The following is a 15,690-nucleotide window of genomic DNA, read 5'->3' on the forward strand; positions in this document are numbered from 1 at the left end:
ACAGGAAAGGAAATGACTGGTTGTGGTACAAGGTATGCTCTACCACACACCGTACAGTGGCTTGTGAAATATGTATGCAGATGTCGATATAGAAGACCCAAATATAGATGCATGAAAATAAAAGAAAAATGAAAGTAAGTGATAAATCACAATTATGCAATTGCAAACAGACAGTTCAAATGTACTCACCTCCACACACACACACACACACACACACACACACACACACACACACACACACACACACACACACACAAGATATATATAAGGGATAGTTAGTTTACATGAACTTTTATTCCCTCAGGGGGCTCAGCATTCGTTTGCTGGGTACGGGCTTGGCGAACCCGGGGTCCTCGAGCTGTGGACTGGTGTATGCCGCCAGTGTGCTGATACCGTAAGCTCTGGGCACGCTTCAGCGACCACCGTTTGGCGCAACGGTGGAACGTTATGTGTCTTAGGGACTGGGGATCTTGGCTTGGGTGCCTGGATCGCGAGGACGGTACATACCTCTATAAAAAACTCTTCAATCTTAAGGTGTGCTGCGCACCGATAAGATGCATGGCTGTTGAGGTGGAACAGTCGCTAGCGGGCAACCTCTGGGGAACCTGCCGCACCTCAGTTGTACAAAGCTTATCCAGGCATGCGGGGCTCTGTCTGGATGGACGTAAGTTTCCCTAGCTGCTCGTGGGACAACCATGACTACCACGAATTCTTCCTCTTTTCCTCCTCCTAATTTTTCACTGGCCAGTGGGATGGGTGGACCGCTGGTAGGCACTACCGCCCAATCCAACAAGAGGGCTAGGTTAGCCAGTCCTCCTGACTCCGGCGTCAGCAAACATACAGCAGTTCAGAGTAACAGAGCACATACTGAAAACCAGAATGTGTTTTTAATTATAAAACGGAAAGAGGGTTCCTTTGAAAAGGTTTTGCCATTCTATATCCAAAAGGGTCTAGAAGGAATAGCTGGAACTTTAAAATCAGTGAAGCGTTTACGGAATGGGACACTGCTTGTTGAAACATCAACTGCTCAGCAAGCAGTTAACCTTCAAATAGCTAAAAGCTTGGGGGAATACACTATCGATACAGAGCTTCACAGTACCCTGATCTCCAGTAAGGGTGCTGTTACCTGTAGGGATCTCGTGGACATTCCTGTAGACAAATTAAAGAGTGAGTGGGCTCAGGAGGAAATTGTTGACGTTCAGAACATCATGAAAAGGGTGGATGGGAACCTGGTGAAATCAGACTCCTTCATTCTTACTTTCAATACCCCCAAACTCCCAGAACACGTCAAGGCAGGATTTCTTCAACTGAACGTCCGGTCTTATGTCCCAAACCCAATGCACTGTTTCAAGTGCCAGCGTTTTGGGCATACAACTCTAGGGTGTAAGGGGGAAGTGATGTGTGGCAACTGTGGTAAGGCTACCCATTGAAGAGCTCACATTGAAGAGCCCCAGGCATCTCCGACTGCTGAGGCTGTTCCAAACCCAGCATGGTCATAAATGCCCCAGCTCCGTTTCCAGCAAAGCCCTCTAAACAAAGGAAAGCACCAACAGATTAAATCGGCTGGTAAACCCTCGGATCATGTTTATGTGGTCCCGCTAGACGCTTCATCAGACTCTTCCCCAGAGCTGATGGAGTCTGAGAATATGGGGCAATCATCTCGCCCCAAGACTGAGCCTCCACCCACTGCAGTCTCCCCACCTCGGCGGAAAGAGAGGCAGAAAATACAACCACCGTGATGGCTCCCATACTACAATGGAACCTGCAAGGGTTCAGGACACATGTGGAGGAACTACGTCTATTGATTCAGAATAGGCCTATGTGTGTGTGTCTGCAAGAGACAAATTTCAGTGAAACATATGCCCAAGTGCCCATTTGCTAAATACAGGTCAAAGCACATATTTTTGCATTGCAACTGGGTCGTTCTCTGCCATTGATCTATCGCTTTGCTCTCCAGCCATCGCCCACACTGCTGCATGGGAAGTGGTTGATGACTTACATGGCAGCGATAACTTCCCCATCCTGATTCACCTGCCACATGCAGTGGAACCAGAAAGGAAACCGCCTCGATGGGTGCTCGGTAGAGCCAACTGGGCACTGTATAGTCAACTTGCCCAGTTTGAACATCGGGTTAGTGTCCAGGAATGGGTGGATCATATTACTGAAGTGATTCACCGCGCCAGTGAAGCGTCCATCCCACAGTCCACGGGACAACCGAAGCGGCAACCTGTCCCTTGGTGGAGCGACGAATGCCACTGTGCAATCAGGGCTAGGCGGGCAGCTCTGCGTAGATTCAAATGCCGGCCAACTGTAGAGAACCTTGCAGCTTTTCGGGTGACGAGGGCAAAGTGTCATCGGATTATACGAGAGAGCAAGAAGAGGTCGTGGCAGCAGTTCCTTAACACCATTAACCGTTCTACACGAAGTTTCATTGTATGGTAGACCATCAGGAGGATTTCTGGGAGAGGGGGGAGGTGCCCTATGGCTGCTATAATGTGGAATGGTACTCACCACACGACCCCAAAAGGTATTGCCCAGTCTATGGCGGCTCATTTTGCAGCTATTACTGCAACCGCCAGTCAGAATCCAGCGTTCCAGCCCCACAGAGTGGCAGCTGAGAAGAGCAGTTTTGACTTCCACTCACCCAATACAGAAGAGTACAAGTGCCCGTTTTCCATGTGTGAACTGGATACTGCATTGTGTGGGGCTCGTGATACATCCCCTGGTCAGAATAGAATCCACTATAGCATGCTGCGGCACCTCACAGGGAGAAATAAAGAAATCCTCCTCCAACTTTTTAATCTAGTTTGGATGTCCGGTCACTTCCCCGACTCGTGGCGTGAAGCAATTTTAATTCCTCTTTTAAAACCTGGGAAAGACCGCACGTGCCCGGGTAGTTACTGTAGTGTTGCCCTCACTAGCTGCGTGGGAAAGACCTTGGAGCGGATGGTCAACCGCCGCCTTGTCTGGATGCTAGAATCCAGACAACTCCTTAGTCGCTTTCAGTGTGGGTTCAGGAGGTATCGCTCCACCTTTGATAACCTGGCCCTCCTGGAGGCGGCCATACAACAGGCTTTCCTGCGCCAGCATCACCTGTTAGGAATATTTTTTGACATTGAAAAGGCATACGACACTACTTGGAGGCATCTTATCATCAGGCAGCTCCACGAATGGGGTTTTCGTGGATGTCTTCCCAATTTTATTCGGTCCTTCCTGTCACCACGTTATTTTCGGTACCGAGTCAGAGACGTACTGTCTAGTCGCTTTGAACAAGAGAACGGTGTCCCTCAAGGCAGTGTTTTAAGTGTGACGGTCTTTGCTATTGCTATTAATAGTATTACGTCTGTTGTGAAAAGTCCTGTGCAGTGTTCCTTGTTTGTGGACGATTTCTCTGTATTTTGCTCCTCTTCAAGCCTTGCAATGACGACTCGTCAGTTGCAACTCACTCTCCGACGTTTGGATGACTGGGCACAGAAGAGTGGTTTTCAGTTTTCAACTGATAAGTCGGTGTGTTCTTTTTAACCATTCTCGTTCCATTTTTGACTTGCCTGAGTTGAGGATGAGGGACACTGTTCTGAATTTTAAAGACACGGTGAAGTTTCTGGGCCTCACTTTTGATTCTAAGCTTACGTGGCTGCCACACATTAAGGAACTGAAAAAAAAAAAAAAAAAAAAAAAAAAAAAAAAAAAAAAAAAAAAAAAAAACGGTCTCTTAAGGTGCTGTCTATTTTAAAATGTCTTAGTCACCTCACATGGGGAGCAGACAGGACTTGTCTGCTCCGGTTTTACAGAGCCTTCGTGCGGCCCCAGCTTGATTATGGATGCACGGTGTATGGGTCTGCAAGACCCGCTTATTTGAAGCTGTTGGATGTGGTGCACCATGAGGGGATTCGGCTGGCCACTGGGGCGTTCAGAACGAGCCCCATACCGAGCCTGTGTGCAGAGGCAGATGAACCGCCACGTCACCTCCGGCGGCATCTACTAATGGTGCGCCAGGCCTATCAAACATTATCCACACCATACACGCCTGCATACCACACTGTTGCTCAGCCTCCACTGGAAAGGCTTTTTCGCAACCGGCAACGAGCAACAAAGCCCTATGGGATTCGTACAAAGGACTGCATTTTAGAGATGGGTGTGGCTGGTTTTGATGTTTTATGTCGAGGTTGGAGCAGATACCCACCTTGGCTCCTCCAGAGGCCCAGACTGATTTTAGATTTGGCAAATTTTAAGAAAGACAGTACATCAGATTTTACTTTCAAATCTTTATTTTTTAACATTTTAGATAGGCATCATGATTTTACAGTAGTATACACTGATGGATCCCAACAGGGGGATTTTCTTGGCTGCTCAGTAGTGTTCCCCAAACGTGTCATCAGGATTCGCCTTCCCCAGGAATACACTGTTTTTTCCGCAGAACTTCACGCGATCCTGAAGGCATTGGAGCAGATACGGTGTACTCAGGGCAAAAACTTTCTAATTTGCTCTGACTCAATGAGCGCAAAACAGTCACTGCAGAACCTGTACCCAGCGGAGAAGTTGGAACAGCTGATTTGCGACCGACTGTACATACTCCAATGACAGGGCAAGCAAGTGTCCTTTTGCTGGGTGCCAGGGCATGTCATGTGGGCATACGGGGAAATGAACAAGCTGATAGAGCTGCCAAGGACGCCTGCAGATTACCGGAAGTGACAAAATGTTCTATTCCTTTGCAAGGTATTGTTTCTGTGCTGCGGCGGAAGTATATGCAATTGTGGGAGGAGGAATGGCTGGCGGTGAGGGAAAATAAGCTGCGATTGGTGAAACCCGCCATCCAGCCGTGGTGTTCGTCGTGCCGGTCACCTAGGCGTGACGAAGTGACCCTTACACGTCTTCGCATAGGGCACTGTCCCCTTACGCATGCCTTCTTACTACGGCGAGAAGAACCCCCACTGTGTGATGCCTGTGGCGTACGAATCACTGTATGCCACATTTTAGTTGAGTGTGATTTATATCGTCCTGTCAGGGCGGAAGTTAATATTAGTGGGGATCTGCCCTCGATTCTAGCCGATGACAAGGCGAGTGTCAAGAAAGTTTTAAGGTACTGTGATGTTTCTGGTCTTCAGCCAAAAATTTTAGGTTGGAATTTTTAGTGTGTTGCCGAGTGGCTTACCACTCCTTTTATACTTGTAATAGGCCAGTTCCAAACATGTGCTATGTGTTTCATTTTAACCCTTTCACCTACGTTCTCTTGCAGTTATCCTCTTTATGTGCTGCATTCCACTTTGCAACTGTTGACGTGCAAACTGCCTATGTAGCCTTTCACCTTTAATTTTAGTCCTATTTTAGCGCTTGCTGCATTTTAGTGACACTTGTCTGTTGTTATTTCCGTTCGGACGCTAAAGACTACACTGTTGAGCGCCCATTTCCACCATATCCATCCATCCATCCATCCATGAATTTTTATGTTAAAATATCCATTTATTATGATGGTATGTCATTGTGTTTAGACGTTAAAAACATCAGTAATAGGTTTAATTTTTTCATACATAATTCAAAATCATTATGTGGTGCCCACTGTATCATGATTGTTGCTATGAACTTCCCGTAAATTCTACTTCTACAACACAAGCTTCAAAATGCTAGTCACTGCAAAATCTGAGTGTTCATCTTCTCTTCTTGAAGTGCTCCATGGTCCCTGAATAACTAAAATTCTAAAGCTAAGTTGTTTCTCAACATGGGAAAAGCAAAAAAATACCAAACTATACAACCATGCTTAATAACTAGACAAAAAAGTTGCAACCGAGAAGCCATATTGCCACACATCACTGCTAGCCAGACAGGCAACCATGTTGCATACACAAATCGCATGTGCGATTCATCAAATTGCCTGGGATTTCCATATGATCAGTGACCAATCTCTGCAATTTTCCCTGCACACGTGTAATCTACGAAGTGACTGATTGCCCAGGCAATAGATCACTGCGATTCACTACTCATGTGTGGGACAAACTGTAGGGTCATAGACACAGCTATGCTGAATGAAACATGTTTGACTGTCAAGAGGGAAATTTCTAAAGCAGTAGAATCTTATAGAAAGTTGCCACAAAAACCAAAGAAATGCTGGTTGTATGTGTAAAGGATAATGCTAGTACCAAAGTTAATGTCTGGAGACTCATGGACAAGACAGGAATAGTGAAGCAGGACAAGACAGGAATAGTGAGGCAGAAATCTGAACTCCATTTTCAGATGTTACTTAGCAAAGTAGTATCCAATATACTTATCACACAACACAAACATGAATAATACAGATATTAGTGTAAGTAGGGTTGAGAACCAGCTGAAATTGATAAGTTTGAACCAAGCTCCATAGCCCAGAGAATCCCTGTCACATTCTGTACAATATTTGCAGGTGAGTTAGCTCTTCTTTTAACCATAATCTGTCTTAGATCCCTTGAACAAAAAACCATGCTTAGTAATTTGAGGAAATCAAAGGCCACACAGTCTATAAGGAGGATAGCAGGAATGCGCCACAAAGCTGTTGGTTGATATCTTGGACATGCATTTGTTGTAGAATCTTAGAACATATCCTAAGCTCAAACATAATGAGTTACCTCAAGCAGAATGCAAGCCAGCAAATTTCAATAGTAACTTGCAGTTTCCTATGACATCCTGAAAGGAACGGATCAAGGCAGTTAGGTAGATACAGCATCTCTAGATTTCCGGAAAGCTTTTCACACAGTACCACCCACATCTACACTTGTTATCAAAAGTATTATTGTATGGAACATCAAGCAAAATTTGTGACTGGACTGAGGATCTGTTAGGATGCAGTATCTCATCTTGGATGTCTCATGCCTTGGAGAAGTAGAGTACATAAGGGGAATATATGAATGAATGTTATTTTTGCACTTGACTAAAATAAAATATTTCTTCTGAGCATGAGAACATTGATCTTTTTACTACCATCACTGTTTAGCAGTGTGTCCTGTGAATATAAAGTGAGGGAGATAAGTCGGAATAAATAAATAATGGAAGAAAAGATTTTCTGTGCCTTGTGTTTTGATCTGAGCACTACATTCATTTCTTGATCATCATGCATTTTTGCCATAGTATAATATGTTGAGCTACATTTCTTTAAAATGGCCACTAAGTACATGACACAGATATTTACTGGGAAGTGATTAGATTAATGACTCGATGAATCAGAACTGATCATTGGCATTGCCGCGTATCTGTGGAGAGGAAGACAATTGAAAGTCCTGAGAGTAAAAAATGCATATCACTCTCTTGCTATAAATATGCAGAGGACAACATATTTAAATTATATATTAAAGAAATGAATTTTCTGTATGGGGCACAAAAAGTGAAACAGTTGCTATGGGAAAAAATTTTTAAAGAATTAAAAATGTTAAGTGTCATGTAATATTTTATGTAATGTAATATCTTGTATAGGCAACTTTTATTAATCTGACACGTTCCACATCATTATTAAGTGTCGTATTCATGATAATGGAACAAATACTAATCTAATCTAAGTAACAGAAGTAGAAATAACTTCAGGTGTCCCTCAGGGAATTGTATTGGTACCCTTGGTGTTCATGTTGTATATAATGACCCCCTTTCTTTTAATATTTTTTTTTTTTAATTTTTCTATTTAACTCTGAGGTTGGTTTGCAGCATAGTGCCATTCTTCTCTTCTGACTGCTCTCCTCTTCATTTCCACATATTTGTTACATCCAATGTCATTCATGATCTGTTGTATGTATGATATCCTTCGTCGCCTCCGCCGATTCCTTCCCTCAATAGCTCCTCCTCCTCCTCCTCCTCCTATTGTTCCAACAATGCTGTTGTGTCATGGGATGTGCCCTACAAGTTCACCTCTTCCTGTTTGGATATACCTCCACAGAGATCTGGTTTCCTGTACTCTTCTAAGCACATCTTCATTTCTTTCTTTGTCTCTCCAGCTGATCTTCACTATCCTTCTATAGCACCAATCTCCAGGGCCTCTAGCCATCTTCTCTCTTCTCTTCCAGTTGTCCAAGTTTCACATCCCTATAGGGCCACACACCAAACCAAACCTTTCATGATATGTTTCCTTATTTTCAGACTGATGTTGTTGCTGGTGAGTAAGTTCCTTCTCCGATTAAATGCAATTTTGGCCTTTTGTATTCTGCTCGCAATTTTTTTCCGGCTTCTACCATCCCTTGTCATTTTGCTTCCCAGGTAAGTCAGTTCCTCTATCACTTCCAGCTCCTCTCTTCCAATTCTCATTCTCAGAGGTTCATATTCTGCTCTTGTACTGCATACCATCACTTTAGTCTTTTTCTTGTTTGTTCTCATTCCATATTGATTCCATAGAATTTTTTCCATTCTTCTGAGGACTTCCTCTAGATCTTCCTTTGTCTCCGTGACTGTAGCAATATCATCTGCATAACGTAGCATGTCTATCTTCTTCCCATTAATTTTGATCCCCACCTCAGTAGTTTCTCGAACTTGGTCTATACCTTCCTGGATGTAAGCATTGAATAGAAGAGGAAAGAGAACACAGCCTTGTTTTACCCCTTTTCTGATATTTTCTTCTTGTTCCTGGTGACAGTTCCTAATCACAGCCACCTCATTCTTATAGAAACTGAGTATCACACGGATGTCTTTGTATGTTATTCCACTTTTCCTCAGTAGTCTGAACATCTCTTGCCAGATAACATTATCAAATGCCTTTTCCATGTCTACAAAGGCAATATAAGTTGGTTTATTTTTTTGTAATTGCTTTTCGATAACTACTCTGTGCCAGAATCGCCTCTCTTGTTCCCAATCCCCTTCTGAAACAAACTGATCTTCACTCAGAATATCCTCCACCTTCTCTTCAGAACTATTTTTATGAAAATTTTTGATGCATGTGATATTAGGCTTAGAGTAAGGTACTGTTCACGTTTTGTAGCTGCTGCCTTCTTTGGTGTAGGAACAATGATACATTTCTGGAAGTCTGTCGGCATCTTTCCTGTGTTATATATGGACCTAATAAGTTTAAGCAGCATCATTTGCATGTGGTCACCATCATTCTTTATAAGTTATGCATGGATGTCATCAATACCTATTGCTTTGTTGTCCAGTAGTTCTTTTAGAGCTCTGTCAAATTCTTTTTGCGGAATGTCATCTCCCTTGTCATCTTCGTCTACTTGTTCTTCTCTTCCTATTACTTCCTCTGACAGAGGTGCTCTGGCATACAACTCCTCTATGTATTCTTTCAATCTCTTAACCATGTCTTCACCAAACAGCAGTTTCCCCTCTTTATTTTCTATTGTGCCTGAGAGTGTTGTTTTATGTTTGTTAAAAAACTGATTTGCTGTTCTGTAGGCTAAATCAGTTCTTCCGTTTTGCATACTTTCTTCTACTTCCCTGCACATTTCTTCAAGAAAATTTTCTTTAGCTTTTCTAGCTTCTCTATTAACTAAATTCCTTAGTCTTCTGTATTCAGCTTTTCCTTGTTCATCAATTGCATTTTTGTATAATCTCCTGTTTTCTATAAGATCAATAATATCTGCTGTAATTCAGTTCCTCTTCTTTTTGAGTTCAGGTCTTCCAACTATCTTTCCTGCTGCTTTGTGGATACCAGATTTAATTTGATTCCAGTCTTCATTTACTCCACCATGGTGAAAATTTGTAGCTAGGTTGTCTATTTCATGAGCATAGCCAGTCCCTCAATTTTCAGTTTTTCTAGTTCCCATTTAAGTTTTACTGGCTTCTTCTTCAAACGTTTGAATCTCAGTGAATTTTTCATCAGAACCAGGTTATGATCACTGCCTATGTCTGCAGATGGATAGCTCCTGCAATCTTTTATCTGGTTCCTAAAATGTGCTTTCACTAGACTGTAATCAATCTGTTGTCTCCTCAGGTCTCCAGGGGCATCCCATGAATATCTTCTTCATTTGTGATGTTGAAAAAGTGTGTTTGCAACAACTAATTGGTGCGTCAAGCAGAACTCAATTAGTTGAGCTCCTTTTTCATTTCTTCTTCCAAGTACATATTTGCCAACAATTCCTTCCTCTGGTTCTTCACCCACAATTGCATTCCAGTCCCCCATGGCAATCAGGTTTTCATCTCGCTTAACATTTCTCATTGCATTACTTATTTCTTCATATATTTCATAGGATGTGGAAGGCAACGGGAATCCACTACATTAAAGAACTACGGTTATCCCAAGCATCAGCAGTAAACAATGTCAGTATCTTCTGTAAAATTTTCTGGAGATAAAATAGTCCCCCAGTCCGATCTCGGGGTGGGGACTGATACAGACAATGTGAAGGAAAAGAATCCCAATTTTAAACACAGCCACTTGGAATGTGGGAACACTGCTTCAGTGTAGCAAGCTAGAAAATGTATAACTCGAAATGGAATGGCTGGAAATCAATAACCTAGGCATATCTGAGATGAGATGGCCCCAACCAGGTGATTTCTGGTCTGGAGAATTCAGAGTCATTCACACCGGAACTGACAAAGATAGACTAGGAATGGGAGGAGTTGGAATAATTTTAAGGAAAAACTATGGCTCACATGTCAAGGGATATGTTCAATATAGCTCTCGAACAATACAAGTCAAACTTGAAACTAAACCAGAGGACACTGTGATAATACAAATATACATGTCAACATCCAAAGAAGAAGATGCAGTCATTGATGAAAAATATGAAGAGATAATGGCCTTACAACAATATTAATAGTAACCACAGACTTTTTGCAGGTGGTGCAGTTATCTATAATAAAGTACTGCCTGAAAAAGCTGCACAAATGTTAAGTGGGATTTTGATAAGATTTCGCCATAGTGCTGAGATTGACAACCTGCTTTACATATTCAGAAATGTAACATTGTGCTCTTAACAAAATGGAAAAATGTTATATCCTATGTCTACAGCATCAATGAGTCACAGTTGGAATCAGTCAACTCATACAAGTACCTGGGTGTAACAGTTTGTAGGGTTATGAAACAGACCAATCACTTAGGCTCAGTCATAAGTAAAGCAAGTGACATACTTTGTTTCATTGATAGAATACTAAGGAAATGAAGTCGGTCTACAAAGGAGATTACTGAAAAAACACTTGTGTGACTTATCCTAGAATACTGCTAAGGTGTGTGGGATTCATACCAGATAGGACAAGTAGGTGATATTGAATGCATACTGAGAAGTTTGTTTGACCCATGGGAAAGTGGCACAGAGATGCTGAAAGGACTGAACTGGCAGACATTTGAAGATGGACTAAAACTATTCTGGGAGTGCCTGCGTACAAAGTTTCAAGAACCTACATTAAGTAATGAATCTAGGAATATGTTACAACTCCCCTAAGCTCACCTCTTGTAGGGATCACAAGGACAAGATTAGAATGATTACAGCAGACACAGAAGTGTTTAAACAGTCAAGCTTCCCATGCTCCTTACCTCAATGTGTGGATCAAAAGCACTAGTAACAGGTACTATTGGCAGTACCCTCTGCTAAGAAATTCACAGTGCTTGCAGATTATGGATGTAGATGTAGTTAAACATAATTGAAGTTAACTGAGACATAATGGCTTCAAATATTAACAATGTTGCAATAATTCACTTATATTTACTAAGTCCATCTTTGCTTGAAAGTATGTTGTGTTACATCACACTATGATCTGATTTTGCAGAGTGCGTGTATTGCCTCTCTCTGCTTCCAATTCGGGTGGCATACAATCTGAAGCTGCTGCTTGCTTCACAGTTCTGGAAAGAATACAATTTCGATTTCACCTCAGAAGATGGCTTTAAAGAACAGGAATTAGCAAGTATGCTATGATAATAATTTTTTACTTTAATATCATTACAGGTAGAGTAATTTGGAAGATACATGTATTACTTTTTCTACAGATGCTTCTTCTTCTGATTAAGTAATCAGAAGAAAAAGCATCTGTAGAAAAAGTAATACACATATCTTCACTGGATTCACTAGTTTGTAATGCATTGTTTAATTTAAGAGTTAATTGCAGTCACATACAAAAAAGGTATGATGAGACATAATTTACTGTTTTAGATTTTTATTTTCTTTAGACAGTTTTCAAAGTACTTATGCAATATTGTAAAAGAGTGAACCTAAACTAACTTGCATGATTAAGTATTTGTCTGAAATGGTACATGATAATGCTCACCTGTGCTAGATTTATGATATTAATGTCCTACGAAAGTCAAATTTCTCTAATAATTTCATAGCTATATAATGTTATGTTGTTTGGATTTTGGTTCTCCTGATATATTTTCATTATGATGGCACCCCAAAAAAGAATTATGAGACATACTTCATGTTTGGAAGTTTTGTGGATTTTTAATATTATTTGCTATATTTTTATTTATTAATCTTGATATGATATTTTTGTGGTTATTGAATTGTATAGTCAGTGGTAGTTGCATGCATCAACTTCTTTTTTATATATGCTGCAATAAAGTTGACTTGACTTGTATTCAATATGGTAACGCCAATATGGACAGAAAATTTAAAGCTGATAATTCAGGAGATTAAGGGCCTAGAAATGTCATCAAAAGCTGAGGATTTAAGGGGAAAAAATCAGAGGATAGCAAACCTATGGAAAAATTATTTTGAAGTCTAGCTTAAAGCAAACACAAACCAATAGTGAGAAACATAGGGTGAGGGAGTGAGGGGGAGAGTGGGAGGGAATAATTTACTTTAGATCCCTTGAACAAAAACTATGAGCAATGATTTGAAGAAAGCACAGGTCCACAGTCTACAACAGGGTCCCCATGGTGTGCGAAAACCACACCTGAGATGGCTGTGTGGGCTGATGGTCGACCTGTCCCAGCTTCGTTCAGTTCTTCTTGGAAGCACCCACTACAGTACGGCATTTCATTTAGTATTGTGGTTTGTGGCACTTTTTGGCCAGCACAACTCTTCGGTTCTGCAGAATTGTAGTGTCTGTGCTGTTTACCTTTTGTTGTTTATTTGTGGTGTGAAGGATGTTCACAGGTTCAGTGGCTATTTGCACAAAAGAGGAAGTCTAGTGATCTATCACCACAAGCCTTTAAAACTTAATGGGAATGACAGAAGAGAGTGATGAGAATGCTCAACATCTATTATCCAGTCGTATAATGAAGGGGCTCCGCAAATTTGCTTTGAAAACACTTTACAGTACCATGCAGAAAGAATCTAAAGATTTGCTTGACAATGAAACAGCAAAAATCACAATACACGGGTCTCATTGCTCTGTACATCTAGGAGCACTTTGTGTTACATTTGCAGGCATGGAGCATGTGAATGATTCTGCTGTCATTTGTAACATTTTTCTGTGGCATTGAATGAAGAGTAAGGAAACTTTATGTGTTACTGTAAAAATGCATTGGCTAAATCAATGGGCCTGCCAGGAATGATTTTTCTATTTAAAACCTGCTGTTGTTGAATTTATGAAGAAAAAAGATGTGCAAGAACGAAAATTACAGCATTCAGAATGGACTGCAGACCTCATGTTTTAAGTGAACTTGATTGCACACTGCCACAGTAAAACACCGTAATGTGAAAAACACCTTTTTTTCTGATTTGATGGGGATACATGTAAAAAGAAACTCACATTGTGGAAGAGACAAATTCTGAAAAACGCCATCCAATTACCTAAGTGTAGTGACATTAAAGAAACTGCGAGAATTGAAGAATTCATTGTTCCCTTAATAGAGTTACAAGGATAGTTTTCTAAATGTTTTGAGGACATTGCCAATCTTACAGCTGTTTTTGAGTCTCTTTGTGATTCCAGTTGAAAGTGCCCCTGTACATGTGCAGGTGTAACTGATTGATTTGTAATGTAATTCCCATATACAAATCATTTTATGTTATAACTGTCCACTGTCTACTTTGTCTTCATCAGGTAGAATTTCTACATCTCCATAATGAAGCTACAAAAGCGCTACAATATTTTGATCTACATATGTACGTGAAAACCTTTTTTCAGTTGTGAAATGATAAGCGTCACAATTACGCGGCAACCTGTTTGCAAAGAAATGTGAAATTGTCTCCATCTCTTTGTATGCAGACAACTTAACCTGATAAAAATTTTATTATATCTTCAGGGCACCAAAAATAATTAAATAATATTGAAAAAAGGAGAAGGTACCTGGATTCGGTTAAGAATGATTTTGAAGTAATAGGTTTAACATCAGAAGAGGCACCAATGTTGGCACTGAATAGGGGATCATGGAGGAATCTTATAAGGGGGCTATGCTCCAGACTGAACGCTGAAAGACATAATCAGTCTTAAGTGATGATGATGGAAAAAATGTTTTGTTTGTGATCTGTGTTGTTGAGGGATGTGAAATATAAAACCATGCTGTATGCAGTGCAATTGTATTGCTATTTAAATGTGGCACATTTGCAGTTTTCCCCTCTTCCCCCTTCTCACATTCAGTCAGTGTGCTGTAGCAGTAGGACAAATGTGCAGCCGTGCTGAGTGTAATGTCGTGCATGACAAGGGATCATAAGTTGAATTCTTAACTGCCCCTGATTTACAAGAAAGTCGTAGCAGAAGTAATCTACAAAACAAACGTTCAGCATTCTTAAAATCCATTTGTTGTAGCATCATAAAACATATTCCAAGCTCAAATGCAGTGGGATACCTCGAACAGAATTACGTCCACCATGCCAAACACCATGGAGTCTGAAAACATCAGTCATGTGAAACCCAACTTGCACTCCTTTGACACACTGTGTGCGTGCGCGTGCACGTGTGCGTGTTGTCAATCTGTTAAAAAGGACATTGTCTGAAAGCTTTGTAGCATTTCCTATCTTGTTTATTTGCCCATCCACCACTCAACACACTGAGAGTGATTACCTCTACTCATTCATTTATTTGTAGTTCACCTCTGTAGTTGAGTGGTCAGCATTGCTGACTGCCTTGTGGAGGACCCATGTTCAATTCCTAGTATTGCCACAGATTTTTCTTCTGTGGCAAGACTGGAACTGGGTGCACTCATCCTCATGATGCCAATTGAGGAGCTATCTGGTTGAGTAGTAGTGGTTCCAGACCACAAAAACTGACTACGGCTGGGAGAGCAGTGTGCTGATCCAATGCCTTTCCATATTGCATCCAATGTTTCCTTTGGCAGAAGATTGCATGGCAGTCAGTTGGTACCGATAGGCGTGGCAGGGCATGTGGAGCAGAGTTTACATGTTTTTACCAGTACTTGTTTTCCACACAGGACTTTCAGATAGCATTAATGTTGTCTATATATGTTATAGTGAATAAATCAATTTATTACTAAGCATTTGTCATGTTTCTGTATCCAGATGTTTTTGAACAACTGAGTATGGTGGATATGCAAAGGCTAGAATATATGAAGCGCTGTCCTCTTGGAACAGCTGAACGTTGCTTGATGGTAGCTCAGTTGTTTGGAGACCTTGCGGAAGTTGACTTTTGGACTGTAGCGCTTTATTATCTCCAAGTAACCAAAGTTGAGATGAAGCATGGGTAAGTCCAGTTTATATTAGCATTGAGGCATACTCTTCCCAAAGTTAAATTTGGGCTGCTGGAAAATGTATTAGCATTGACAATACCTGTTATTTGCCCTAATTTTGCATTCATGTAATGACTACATTTTTCTTTAAAACTATAGATTTAGTTAAGTATCTCTTAGTAGTGTTCAAAATTGCACAGGGAGCTCCAGTGTGGAACTTTATCATTTTTCGTTTTGGGTCCTTGTAG

At 41.1% G+C, this 15,690-nt stretch overlaps 1 protein-coding gene across 2 annotated transcripts in view; it reads left to right on the forward strand.

Annotated features, from left to right (window-relative positions):
- LOC126269161 (WD repeat-containing protein 11-like) overlaps positions 1-15,690 on the forward strand; it is a 220,153-nt gene that overhangs the window by 174,925 nt on the left and 29,538 nt on the right. For both annotated transcript variants that reach the window (XM_049973970.1, XM_049973972.1), the window contains exons 18-19: positions 11,647-11,781; positions 15,276-15,456. In XM_049973970.1, the coding sequence (XP_049829927.1) occupies positions 11,647-11,781; positions 15,276-15,456 (316 nt within the window). The remainder of the gene's footprint in view (positions 1-11,646; positions 11,782-15,275; positions 15,457-15,690) is intronic.

The sequence above is a fragment of the Schistocerca gregaria genome, chromosome 1, assembly GCF_023897955.1.
Source record: "Schistocerca gregaria isolate iqSchGreg1 chromosome 1, iqSchGreg1.2, whole genome shotgun sequence".
NCBI lineage: Eukaryota > Metazoa > Arthropoda > Insecta > Orthoptera > Acrididae > Schistocerca > Schistocerca gregaria.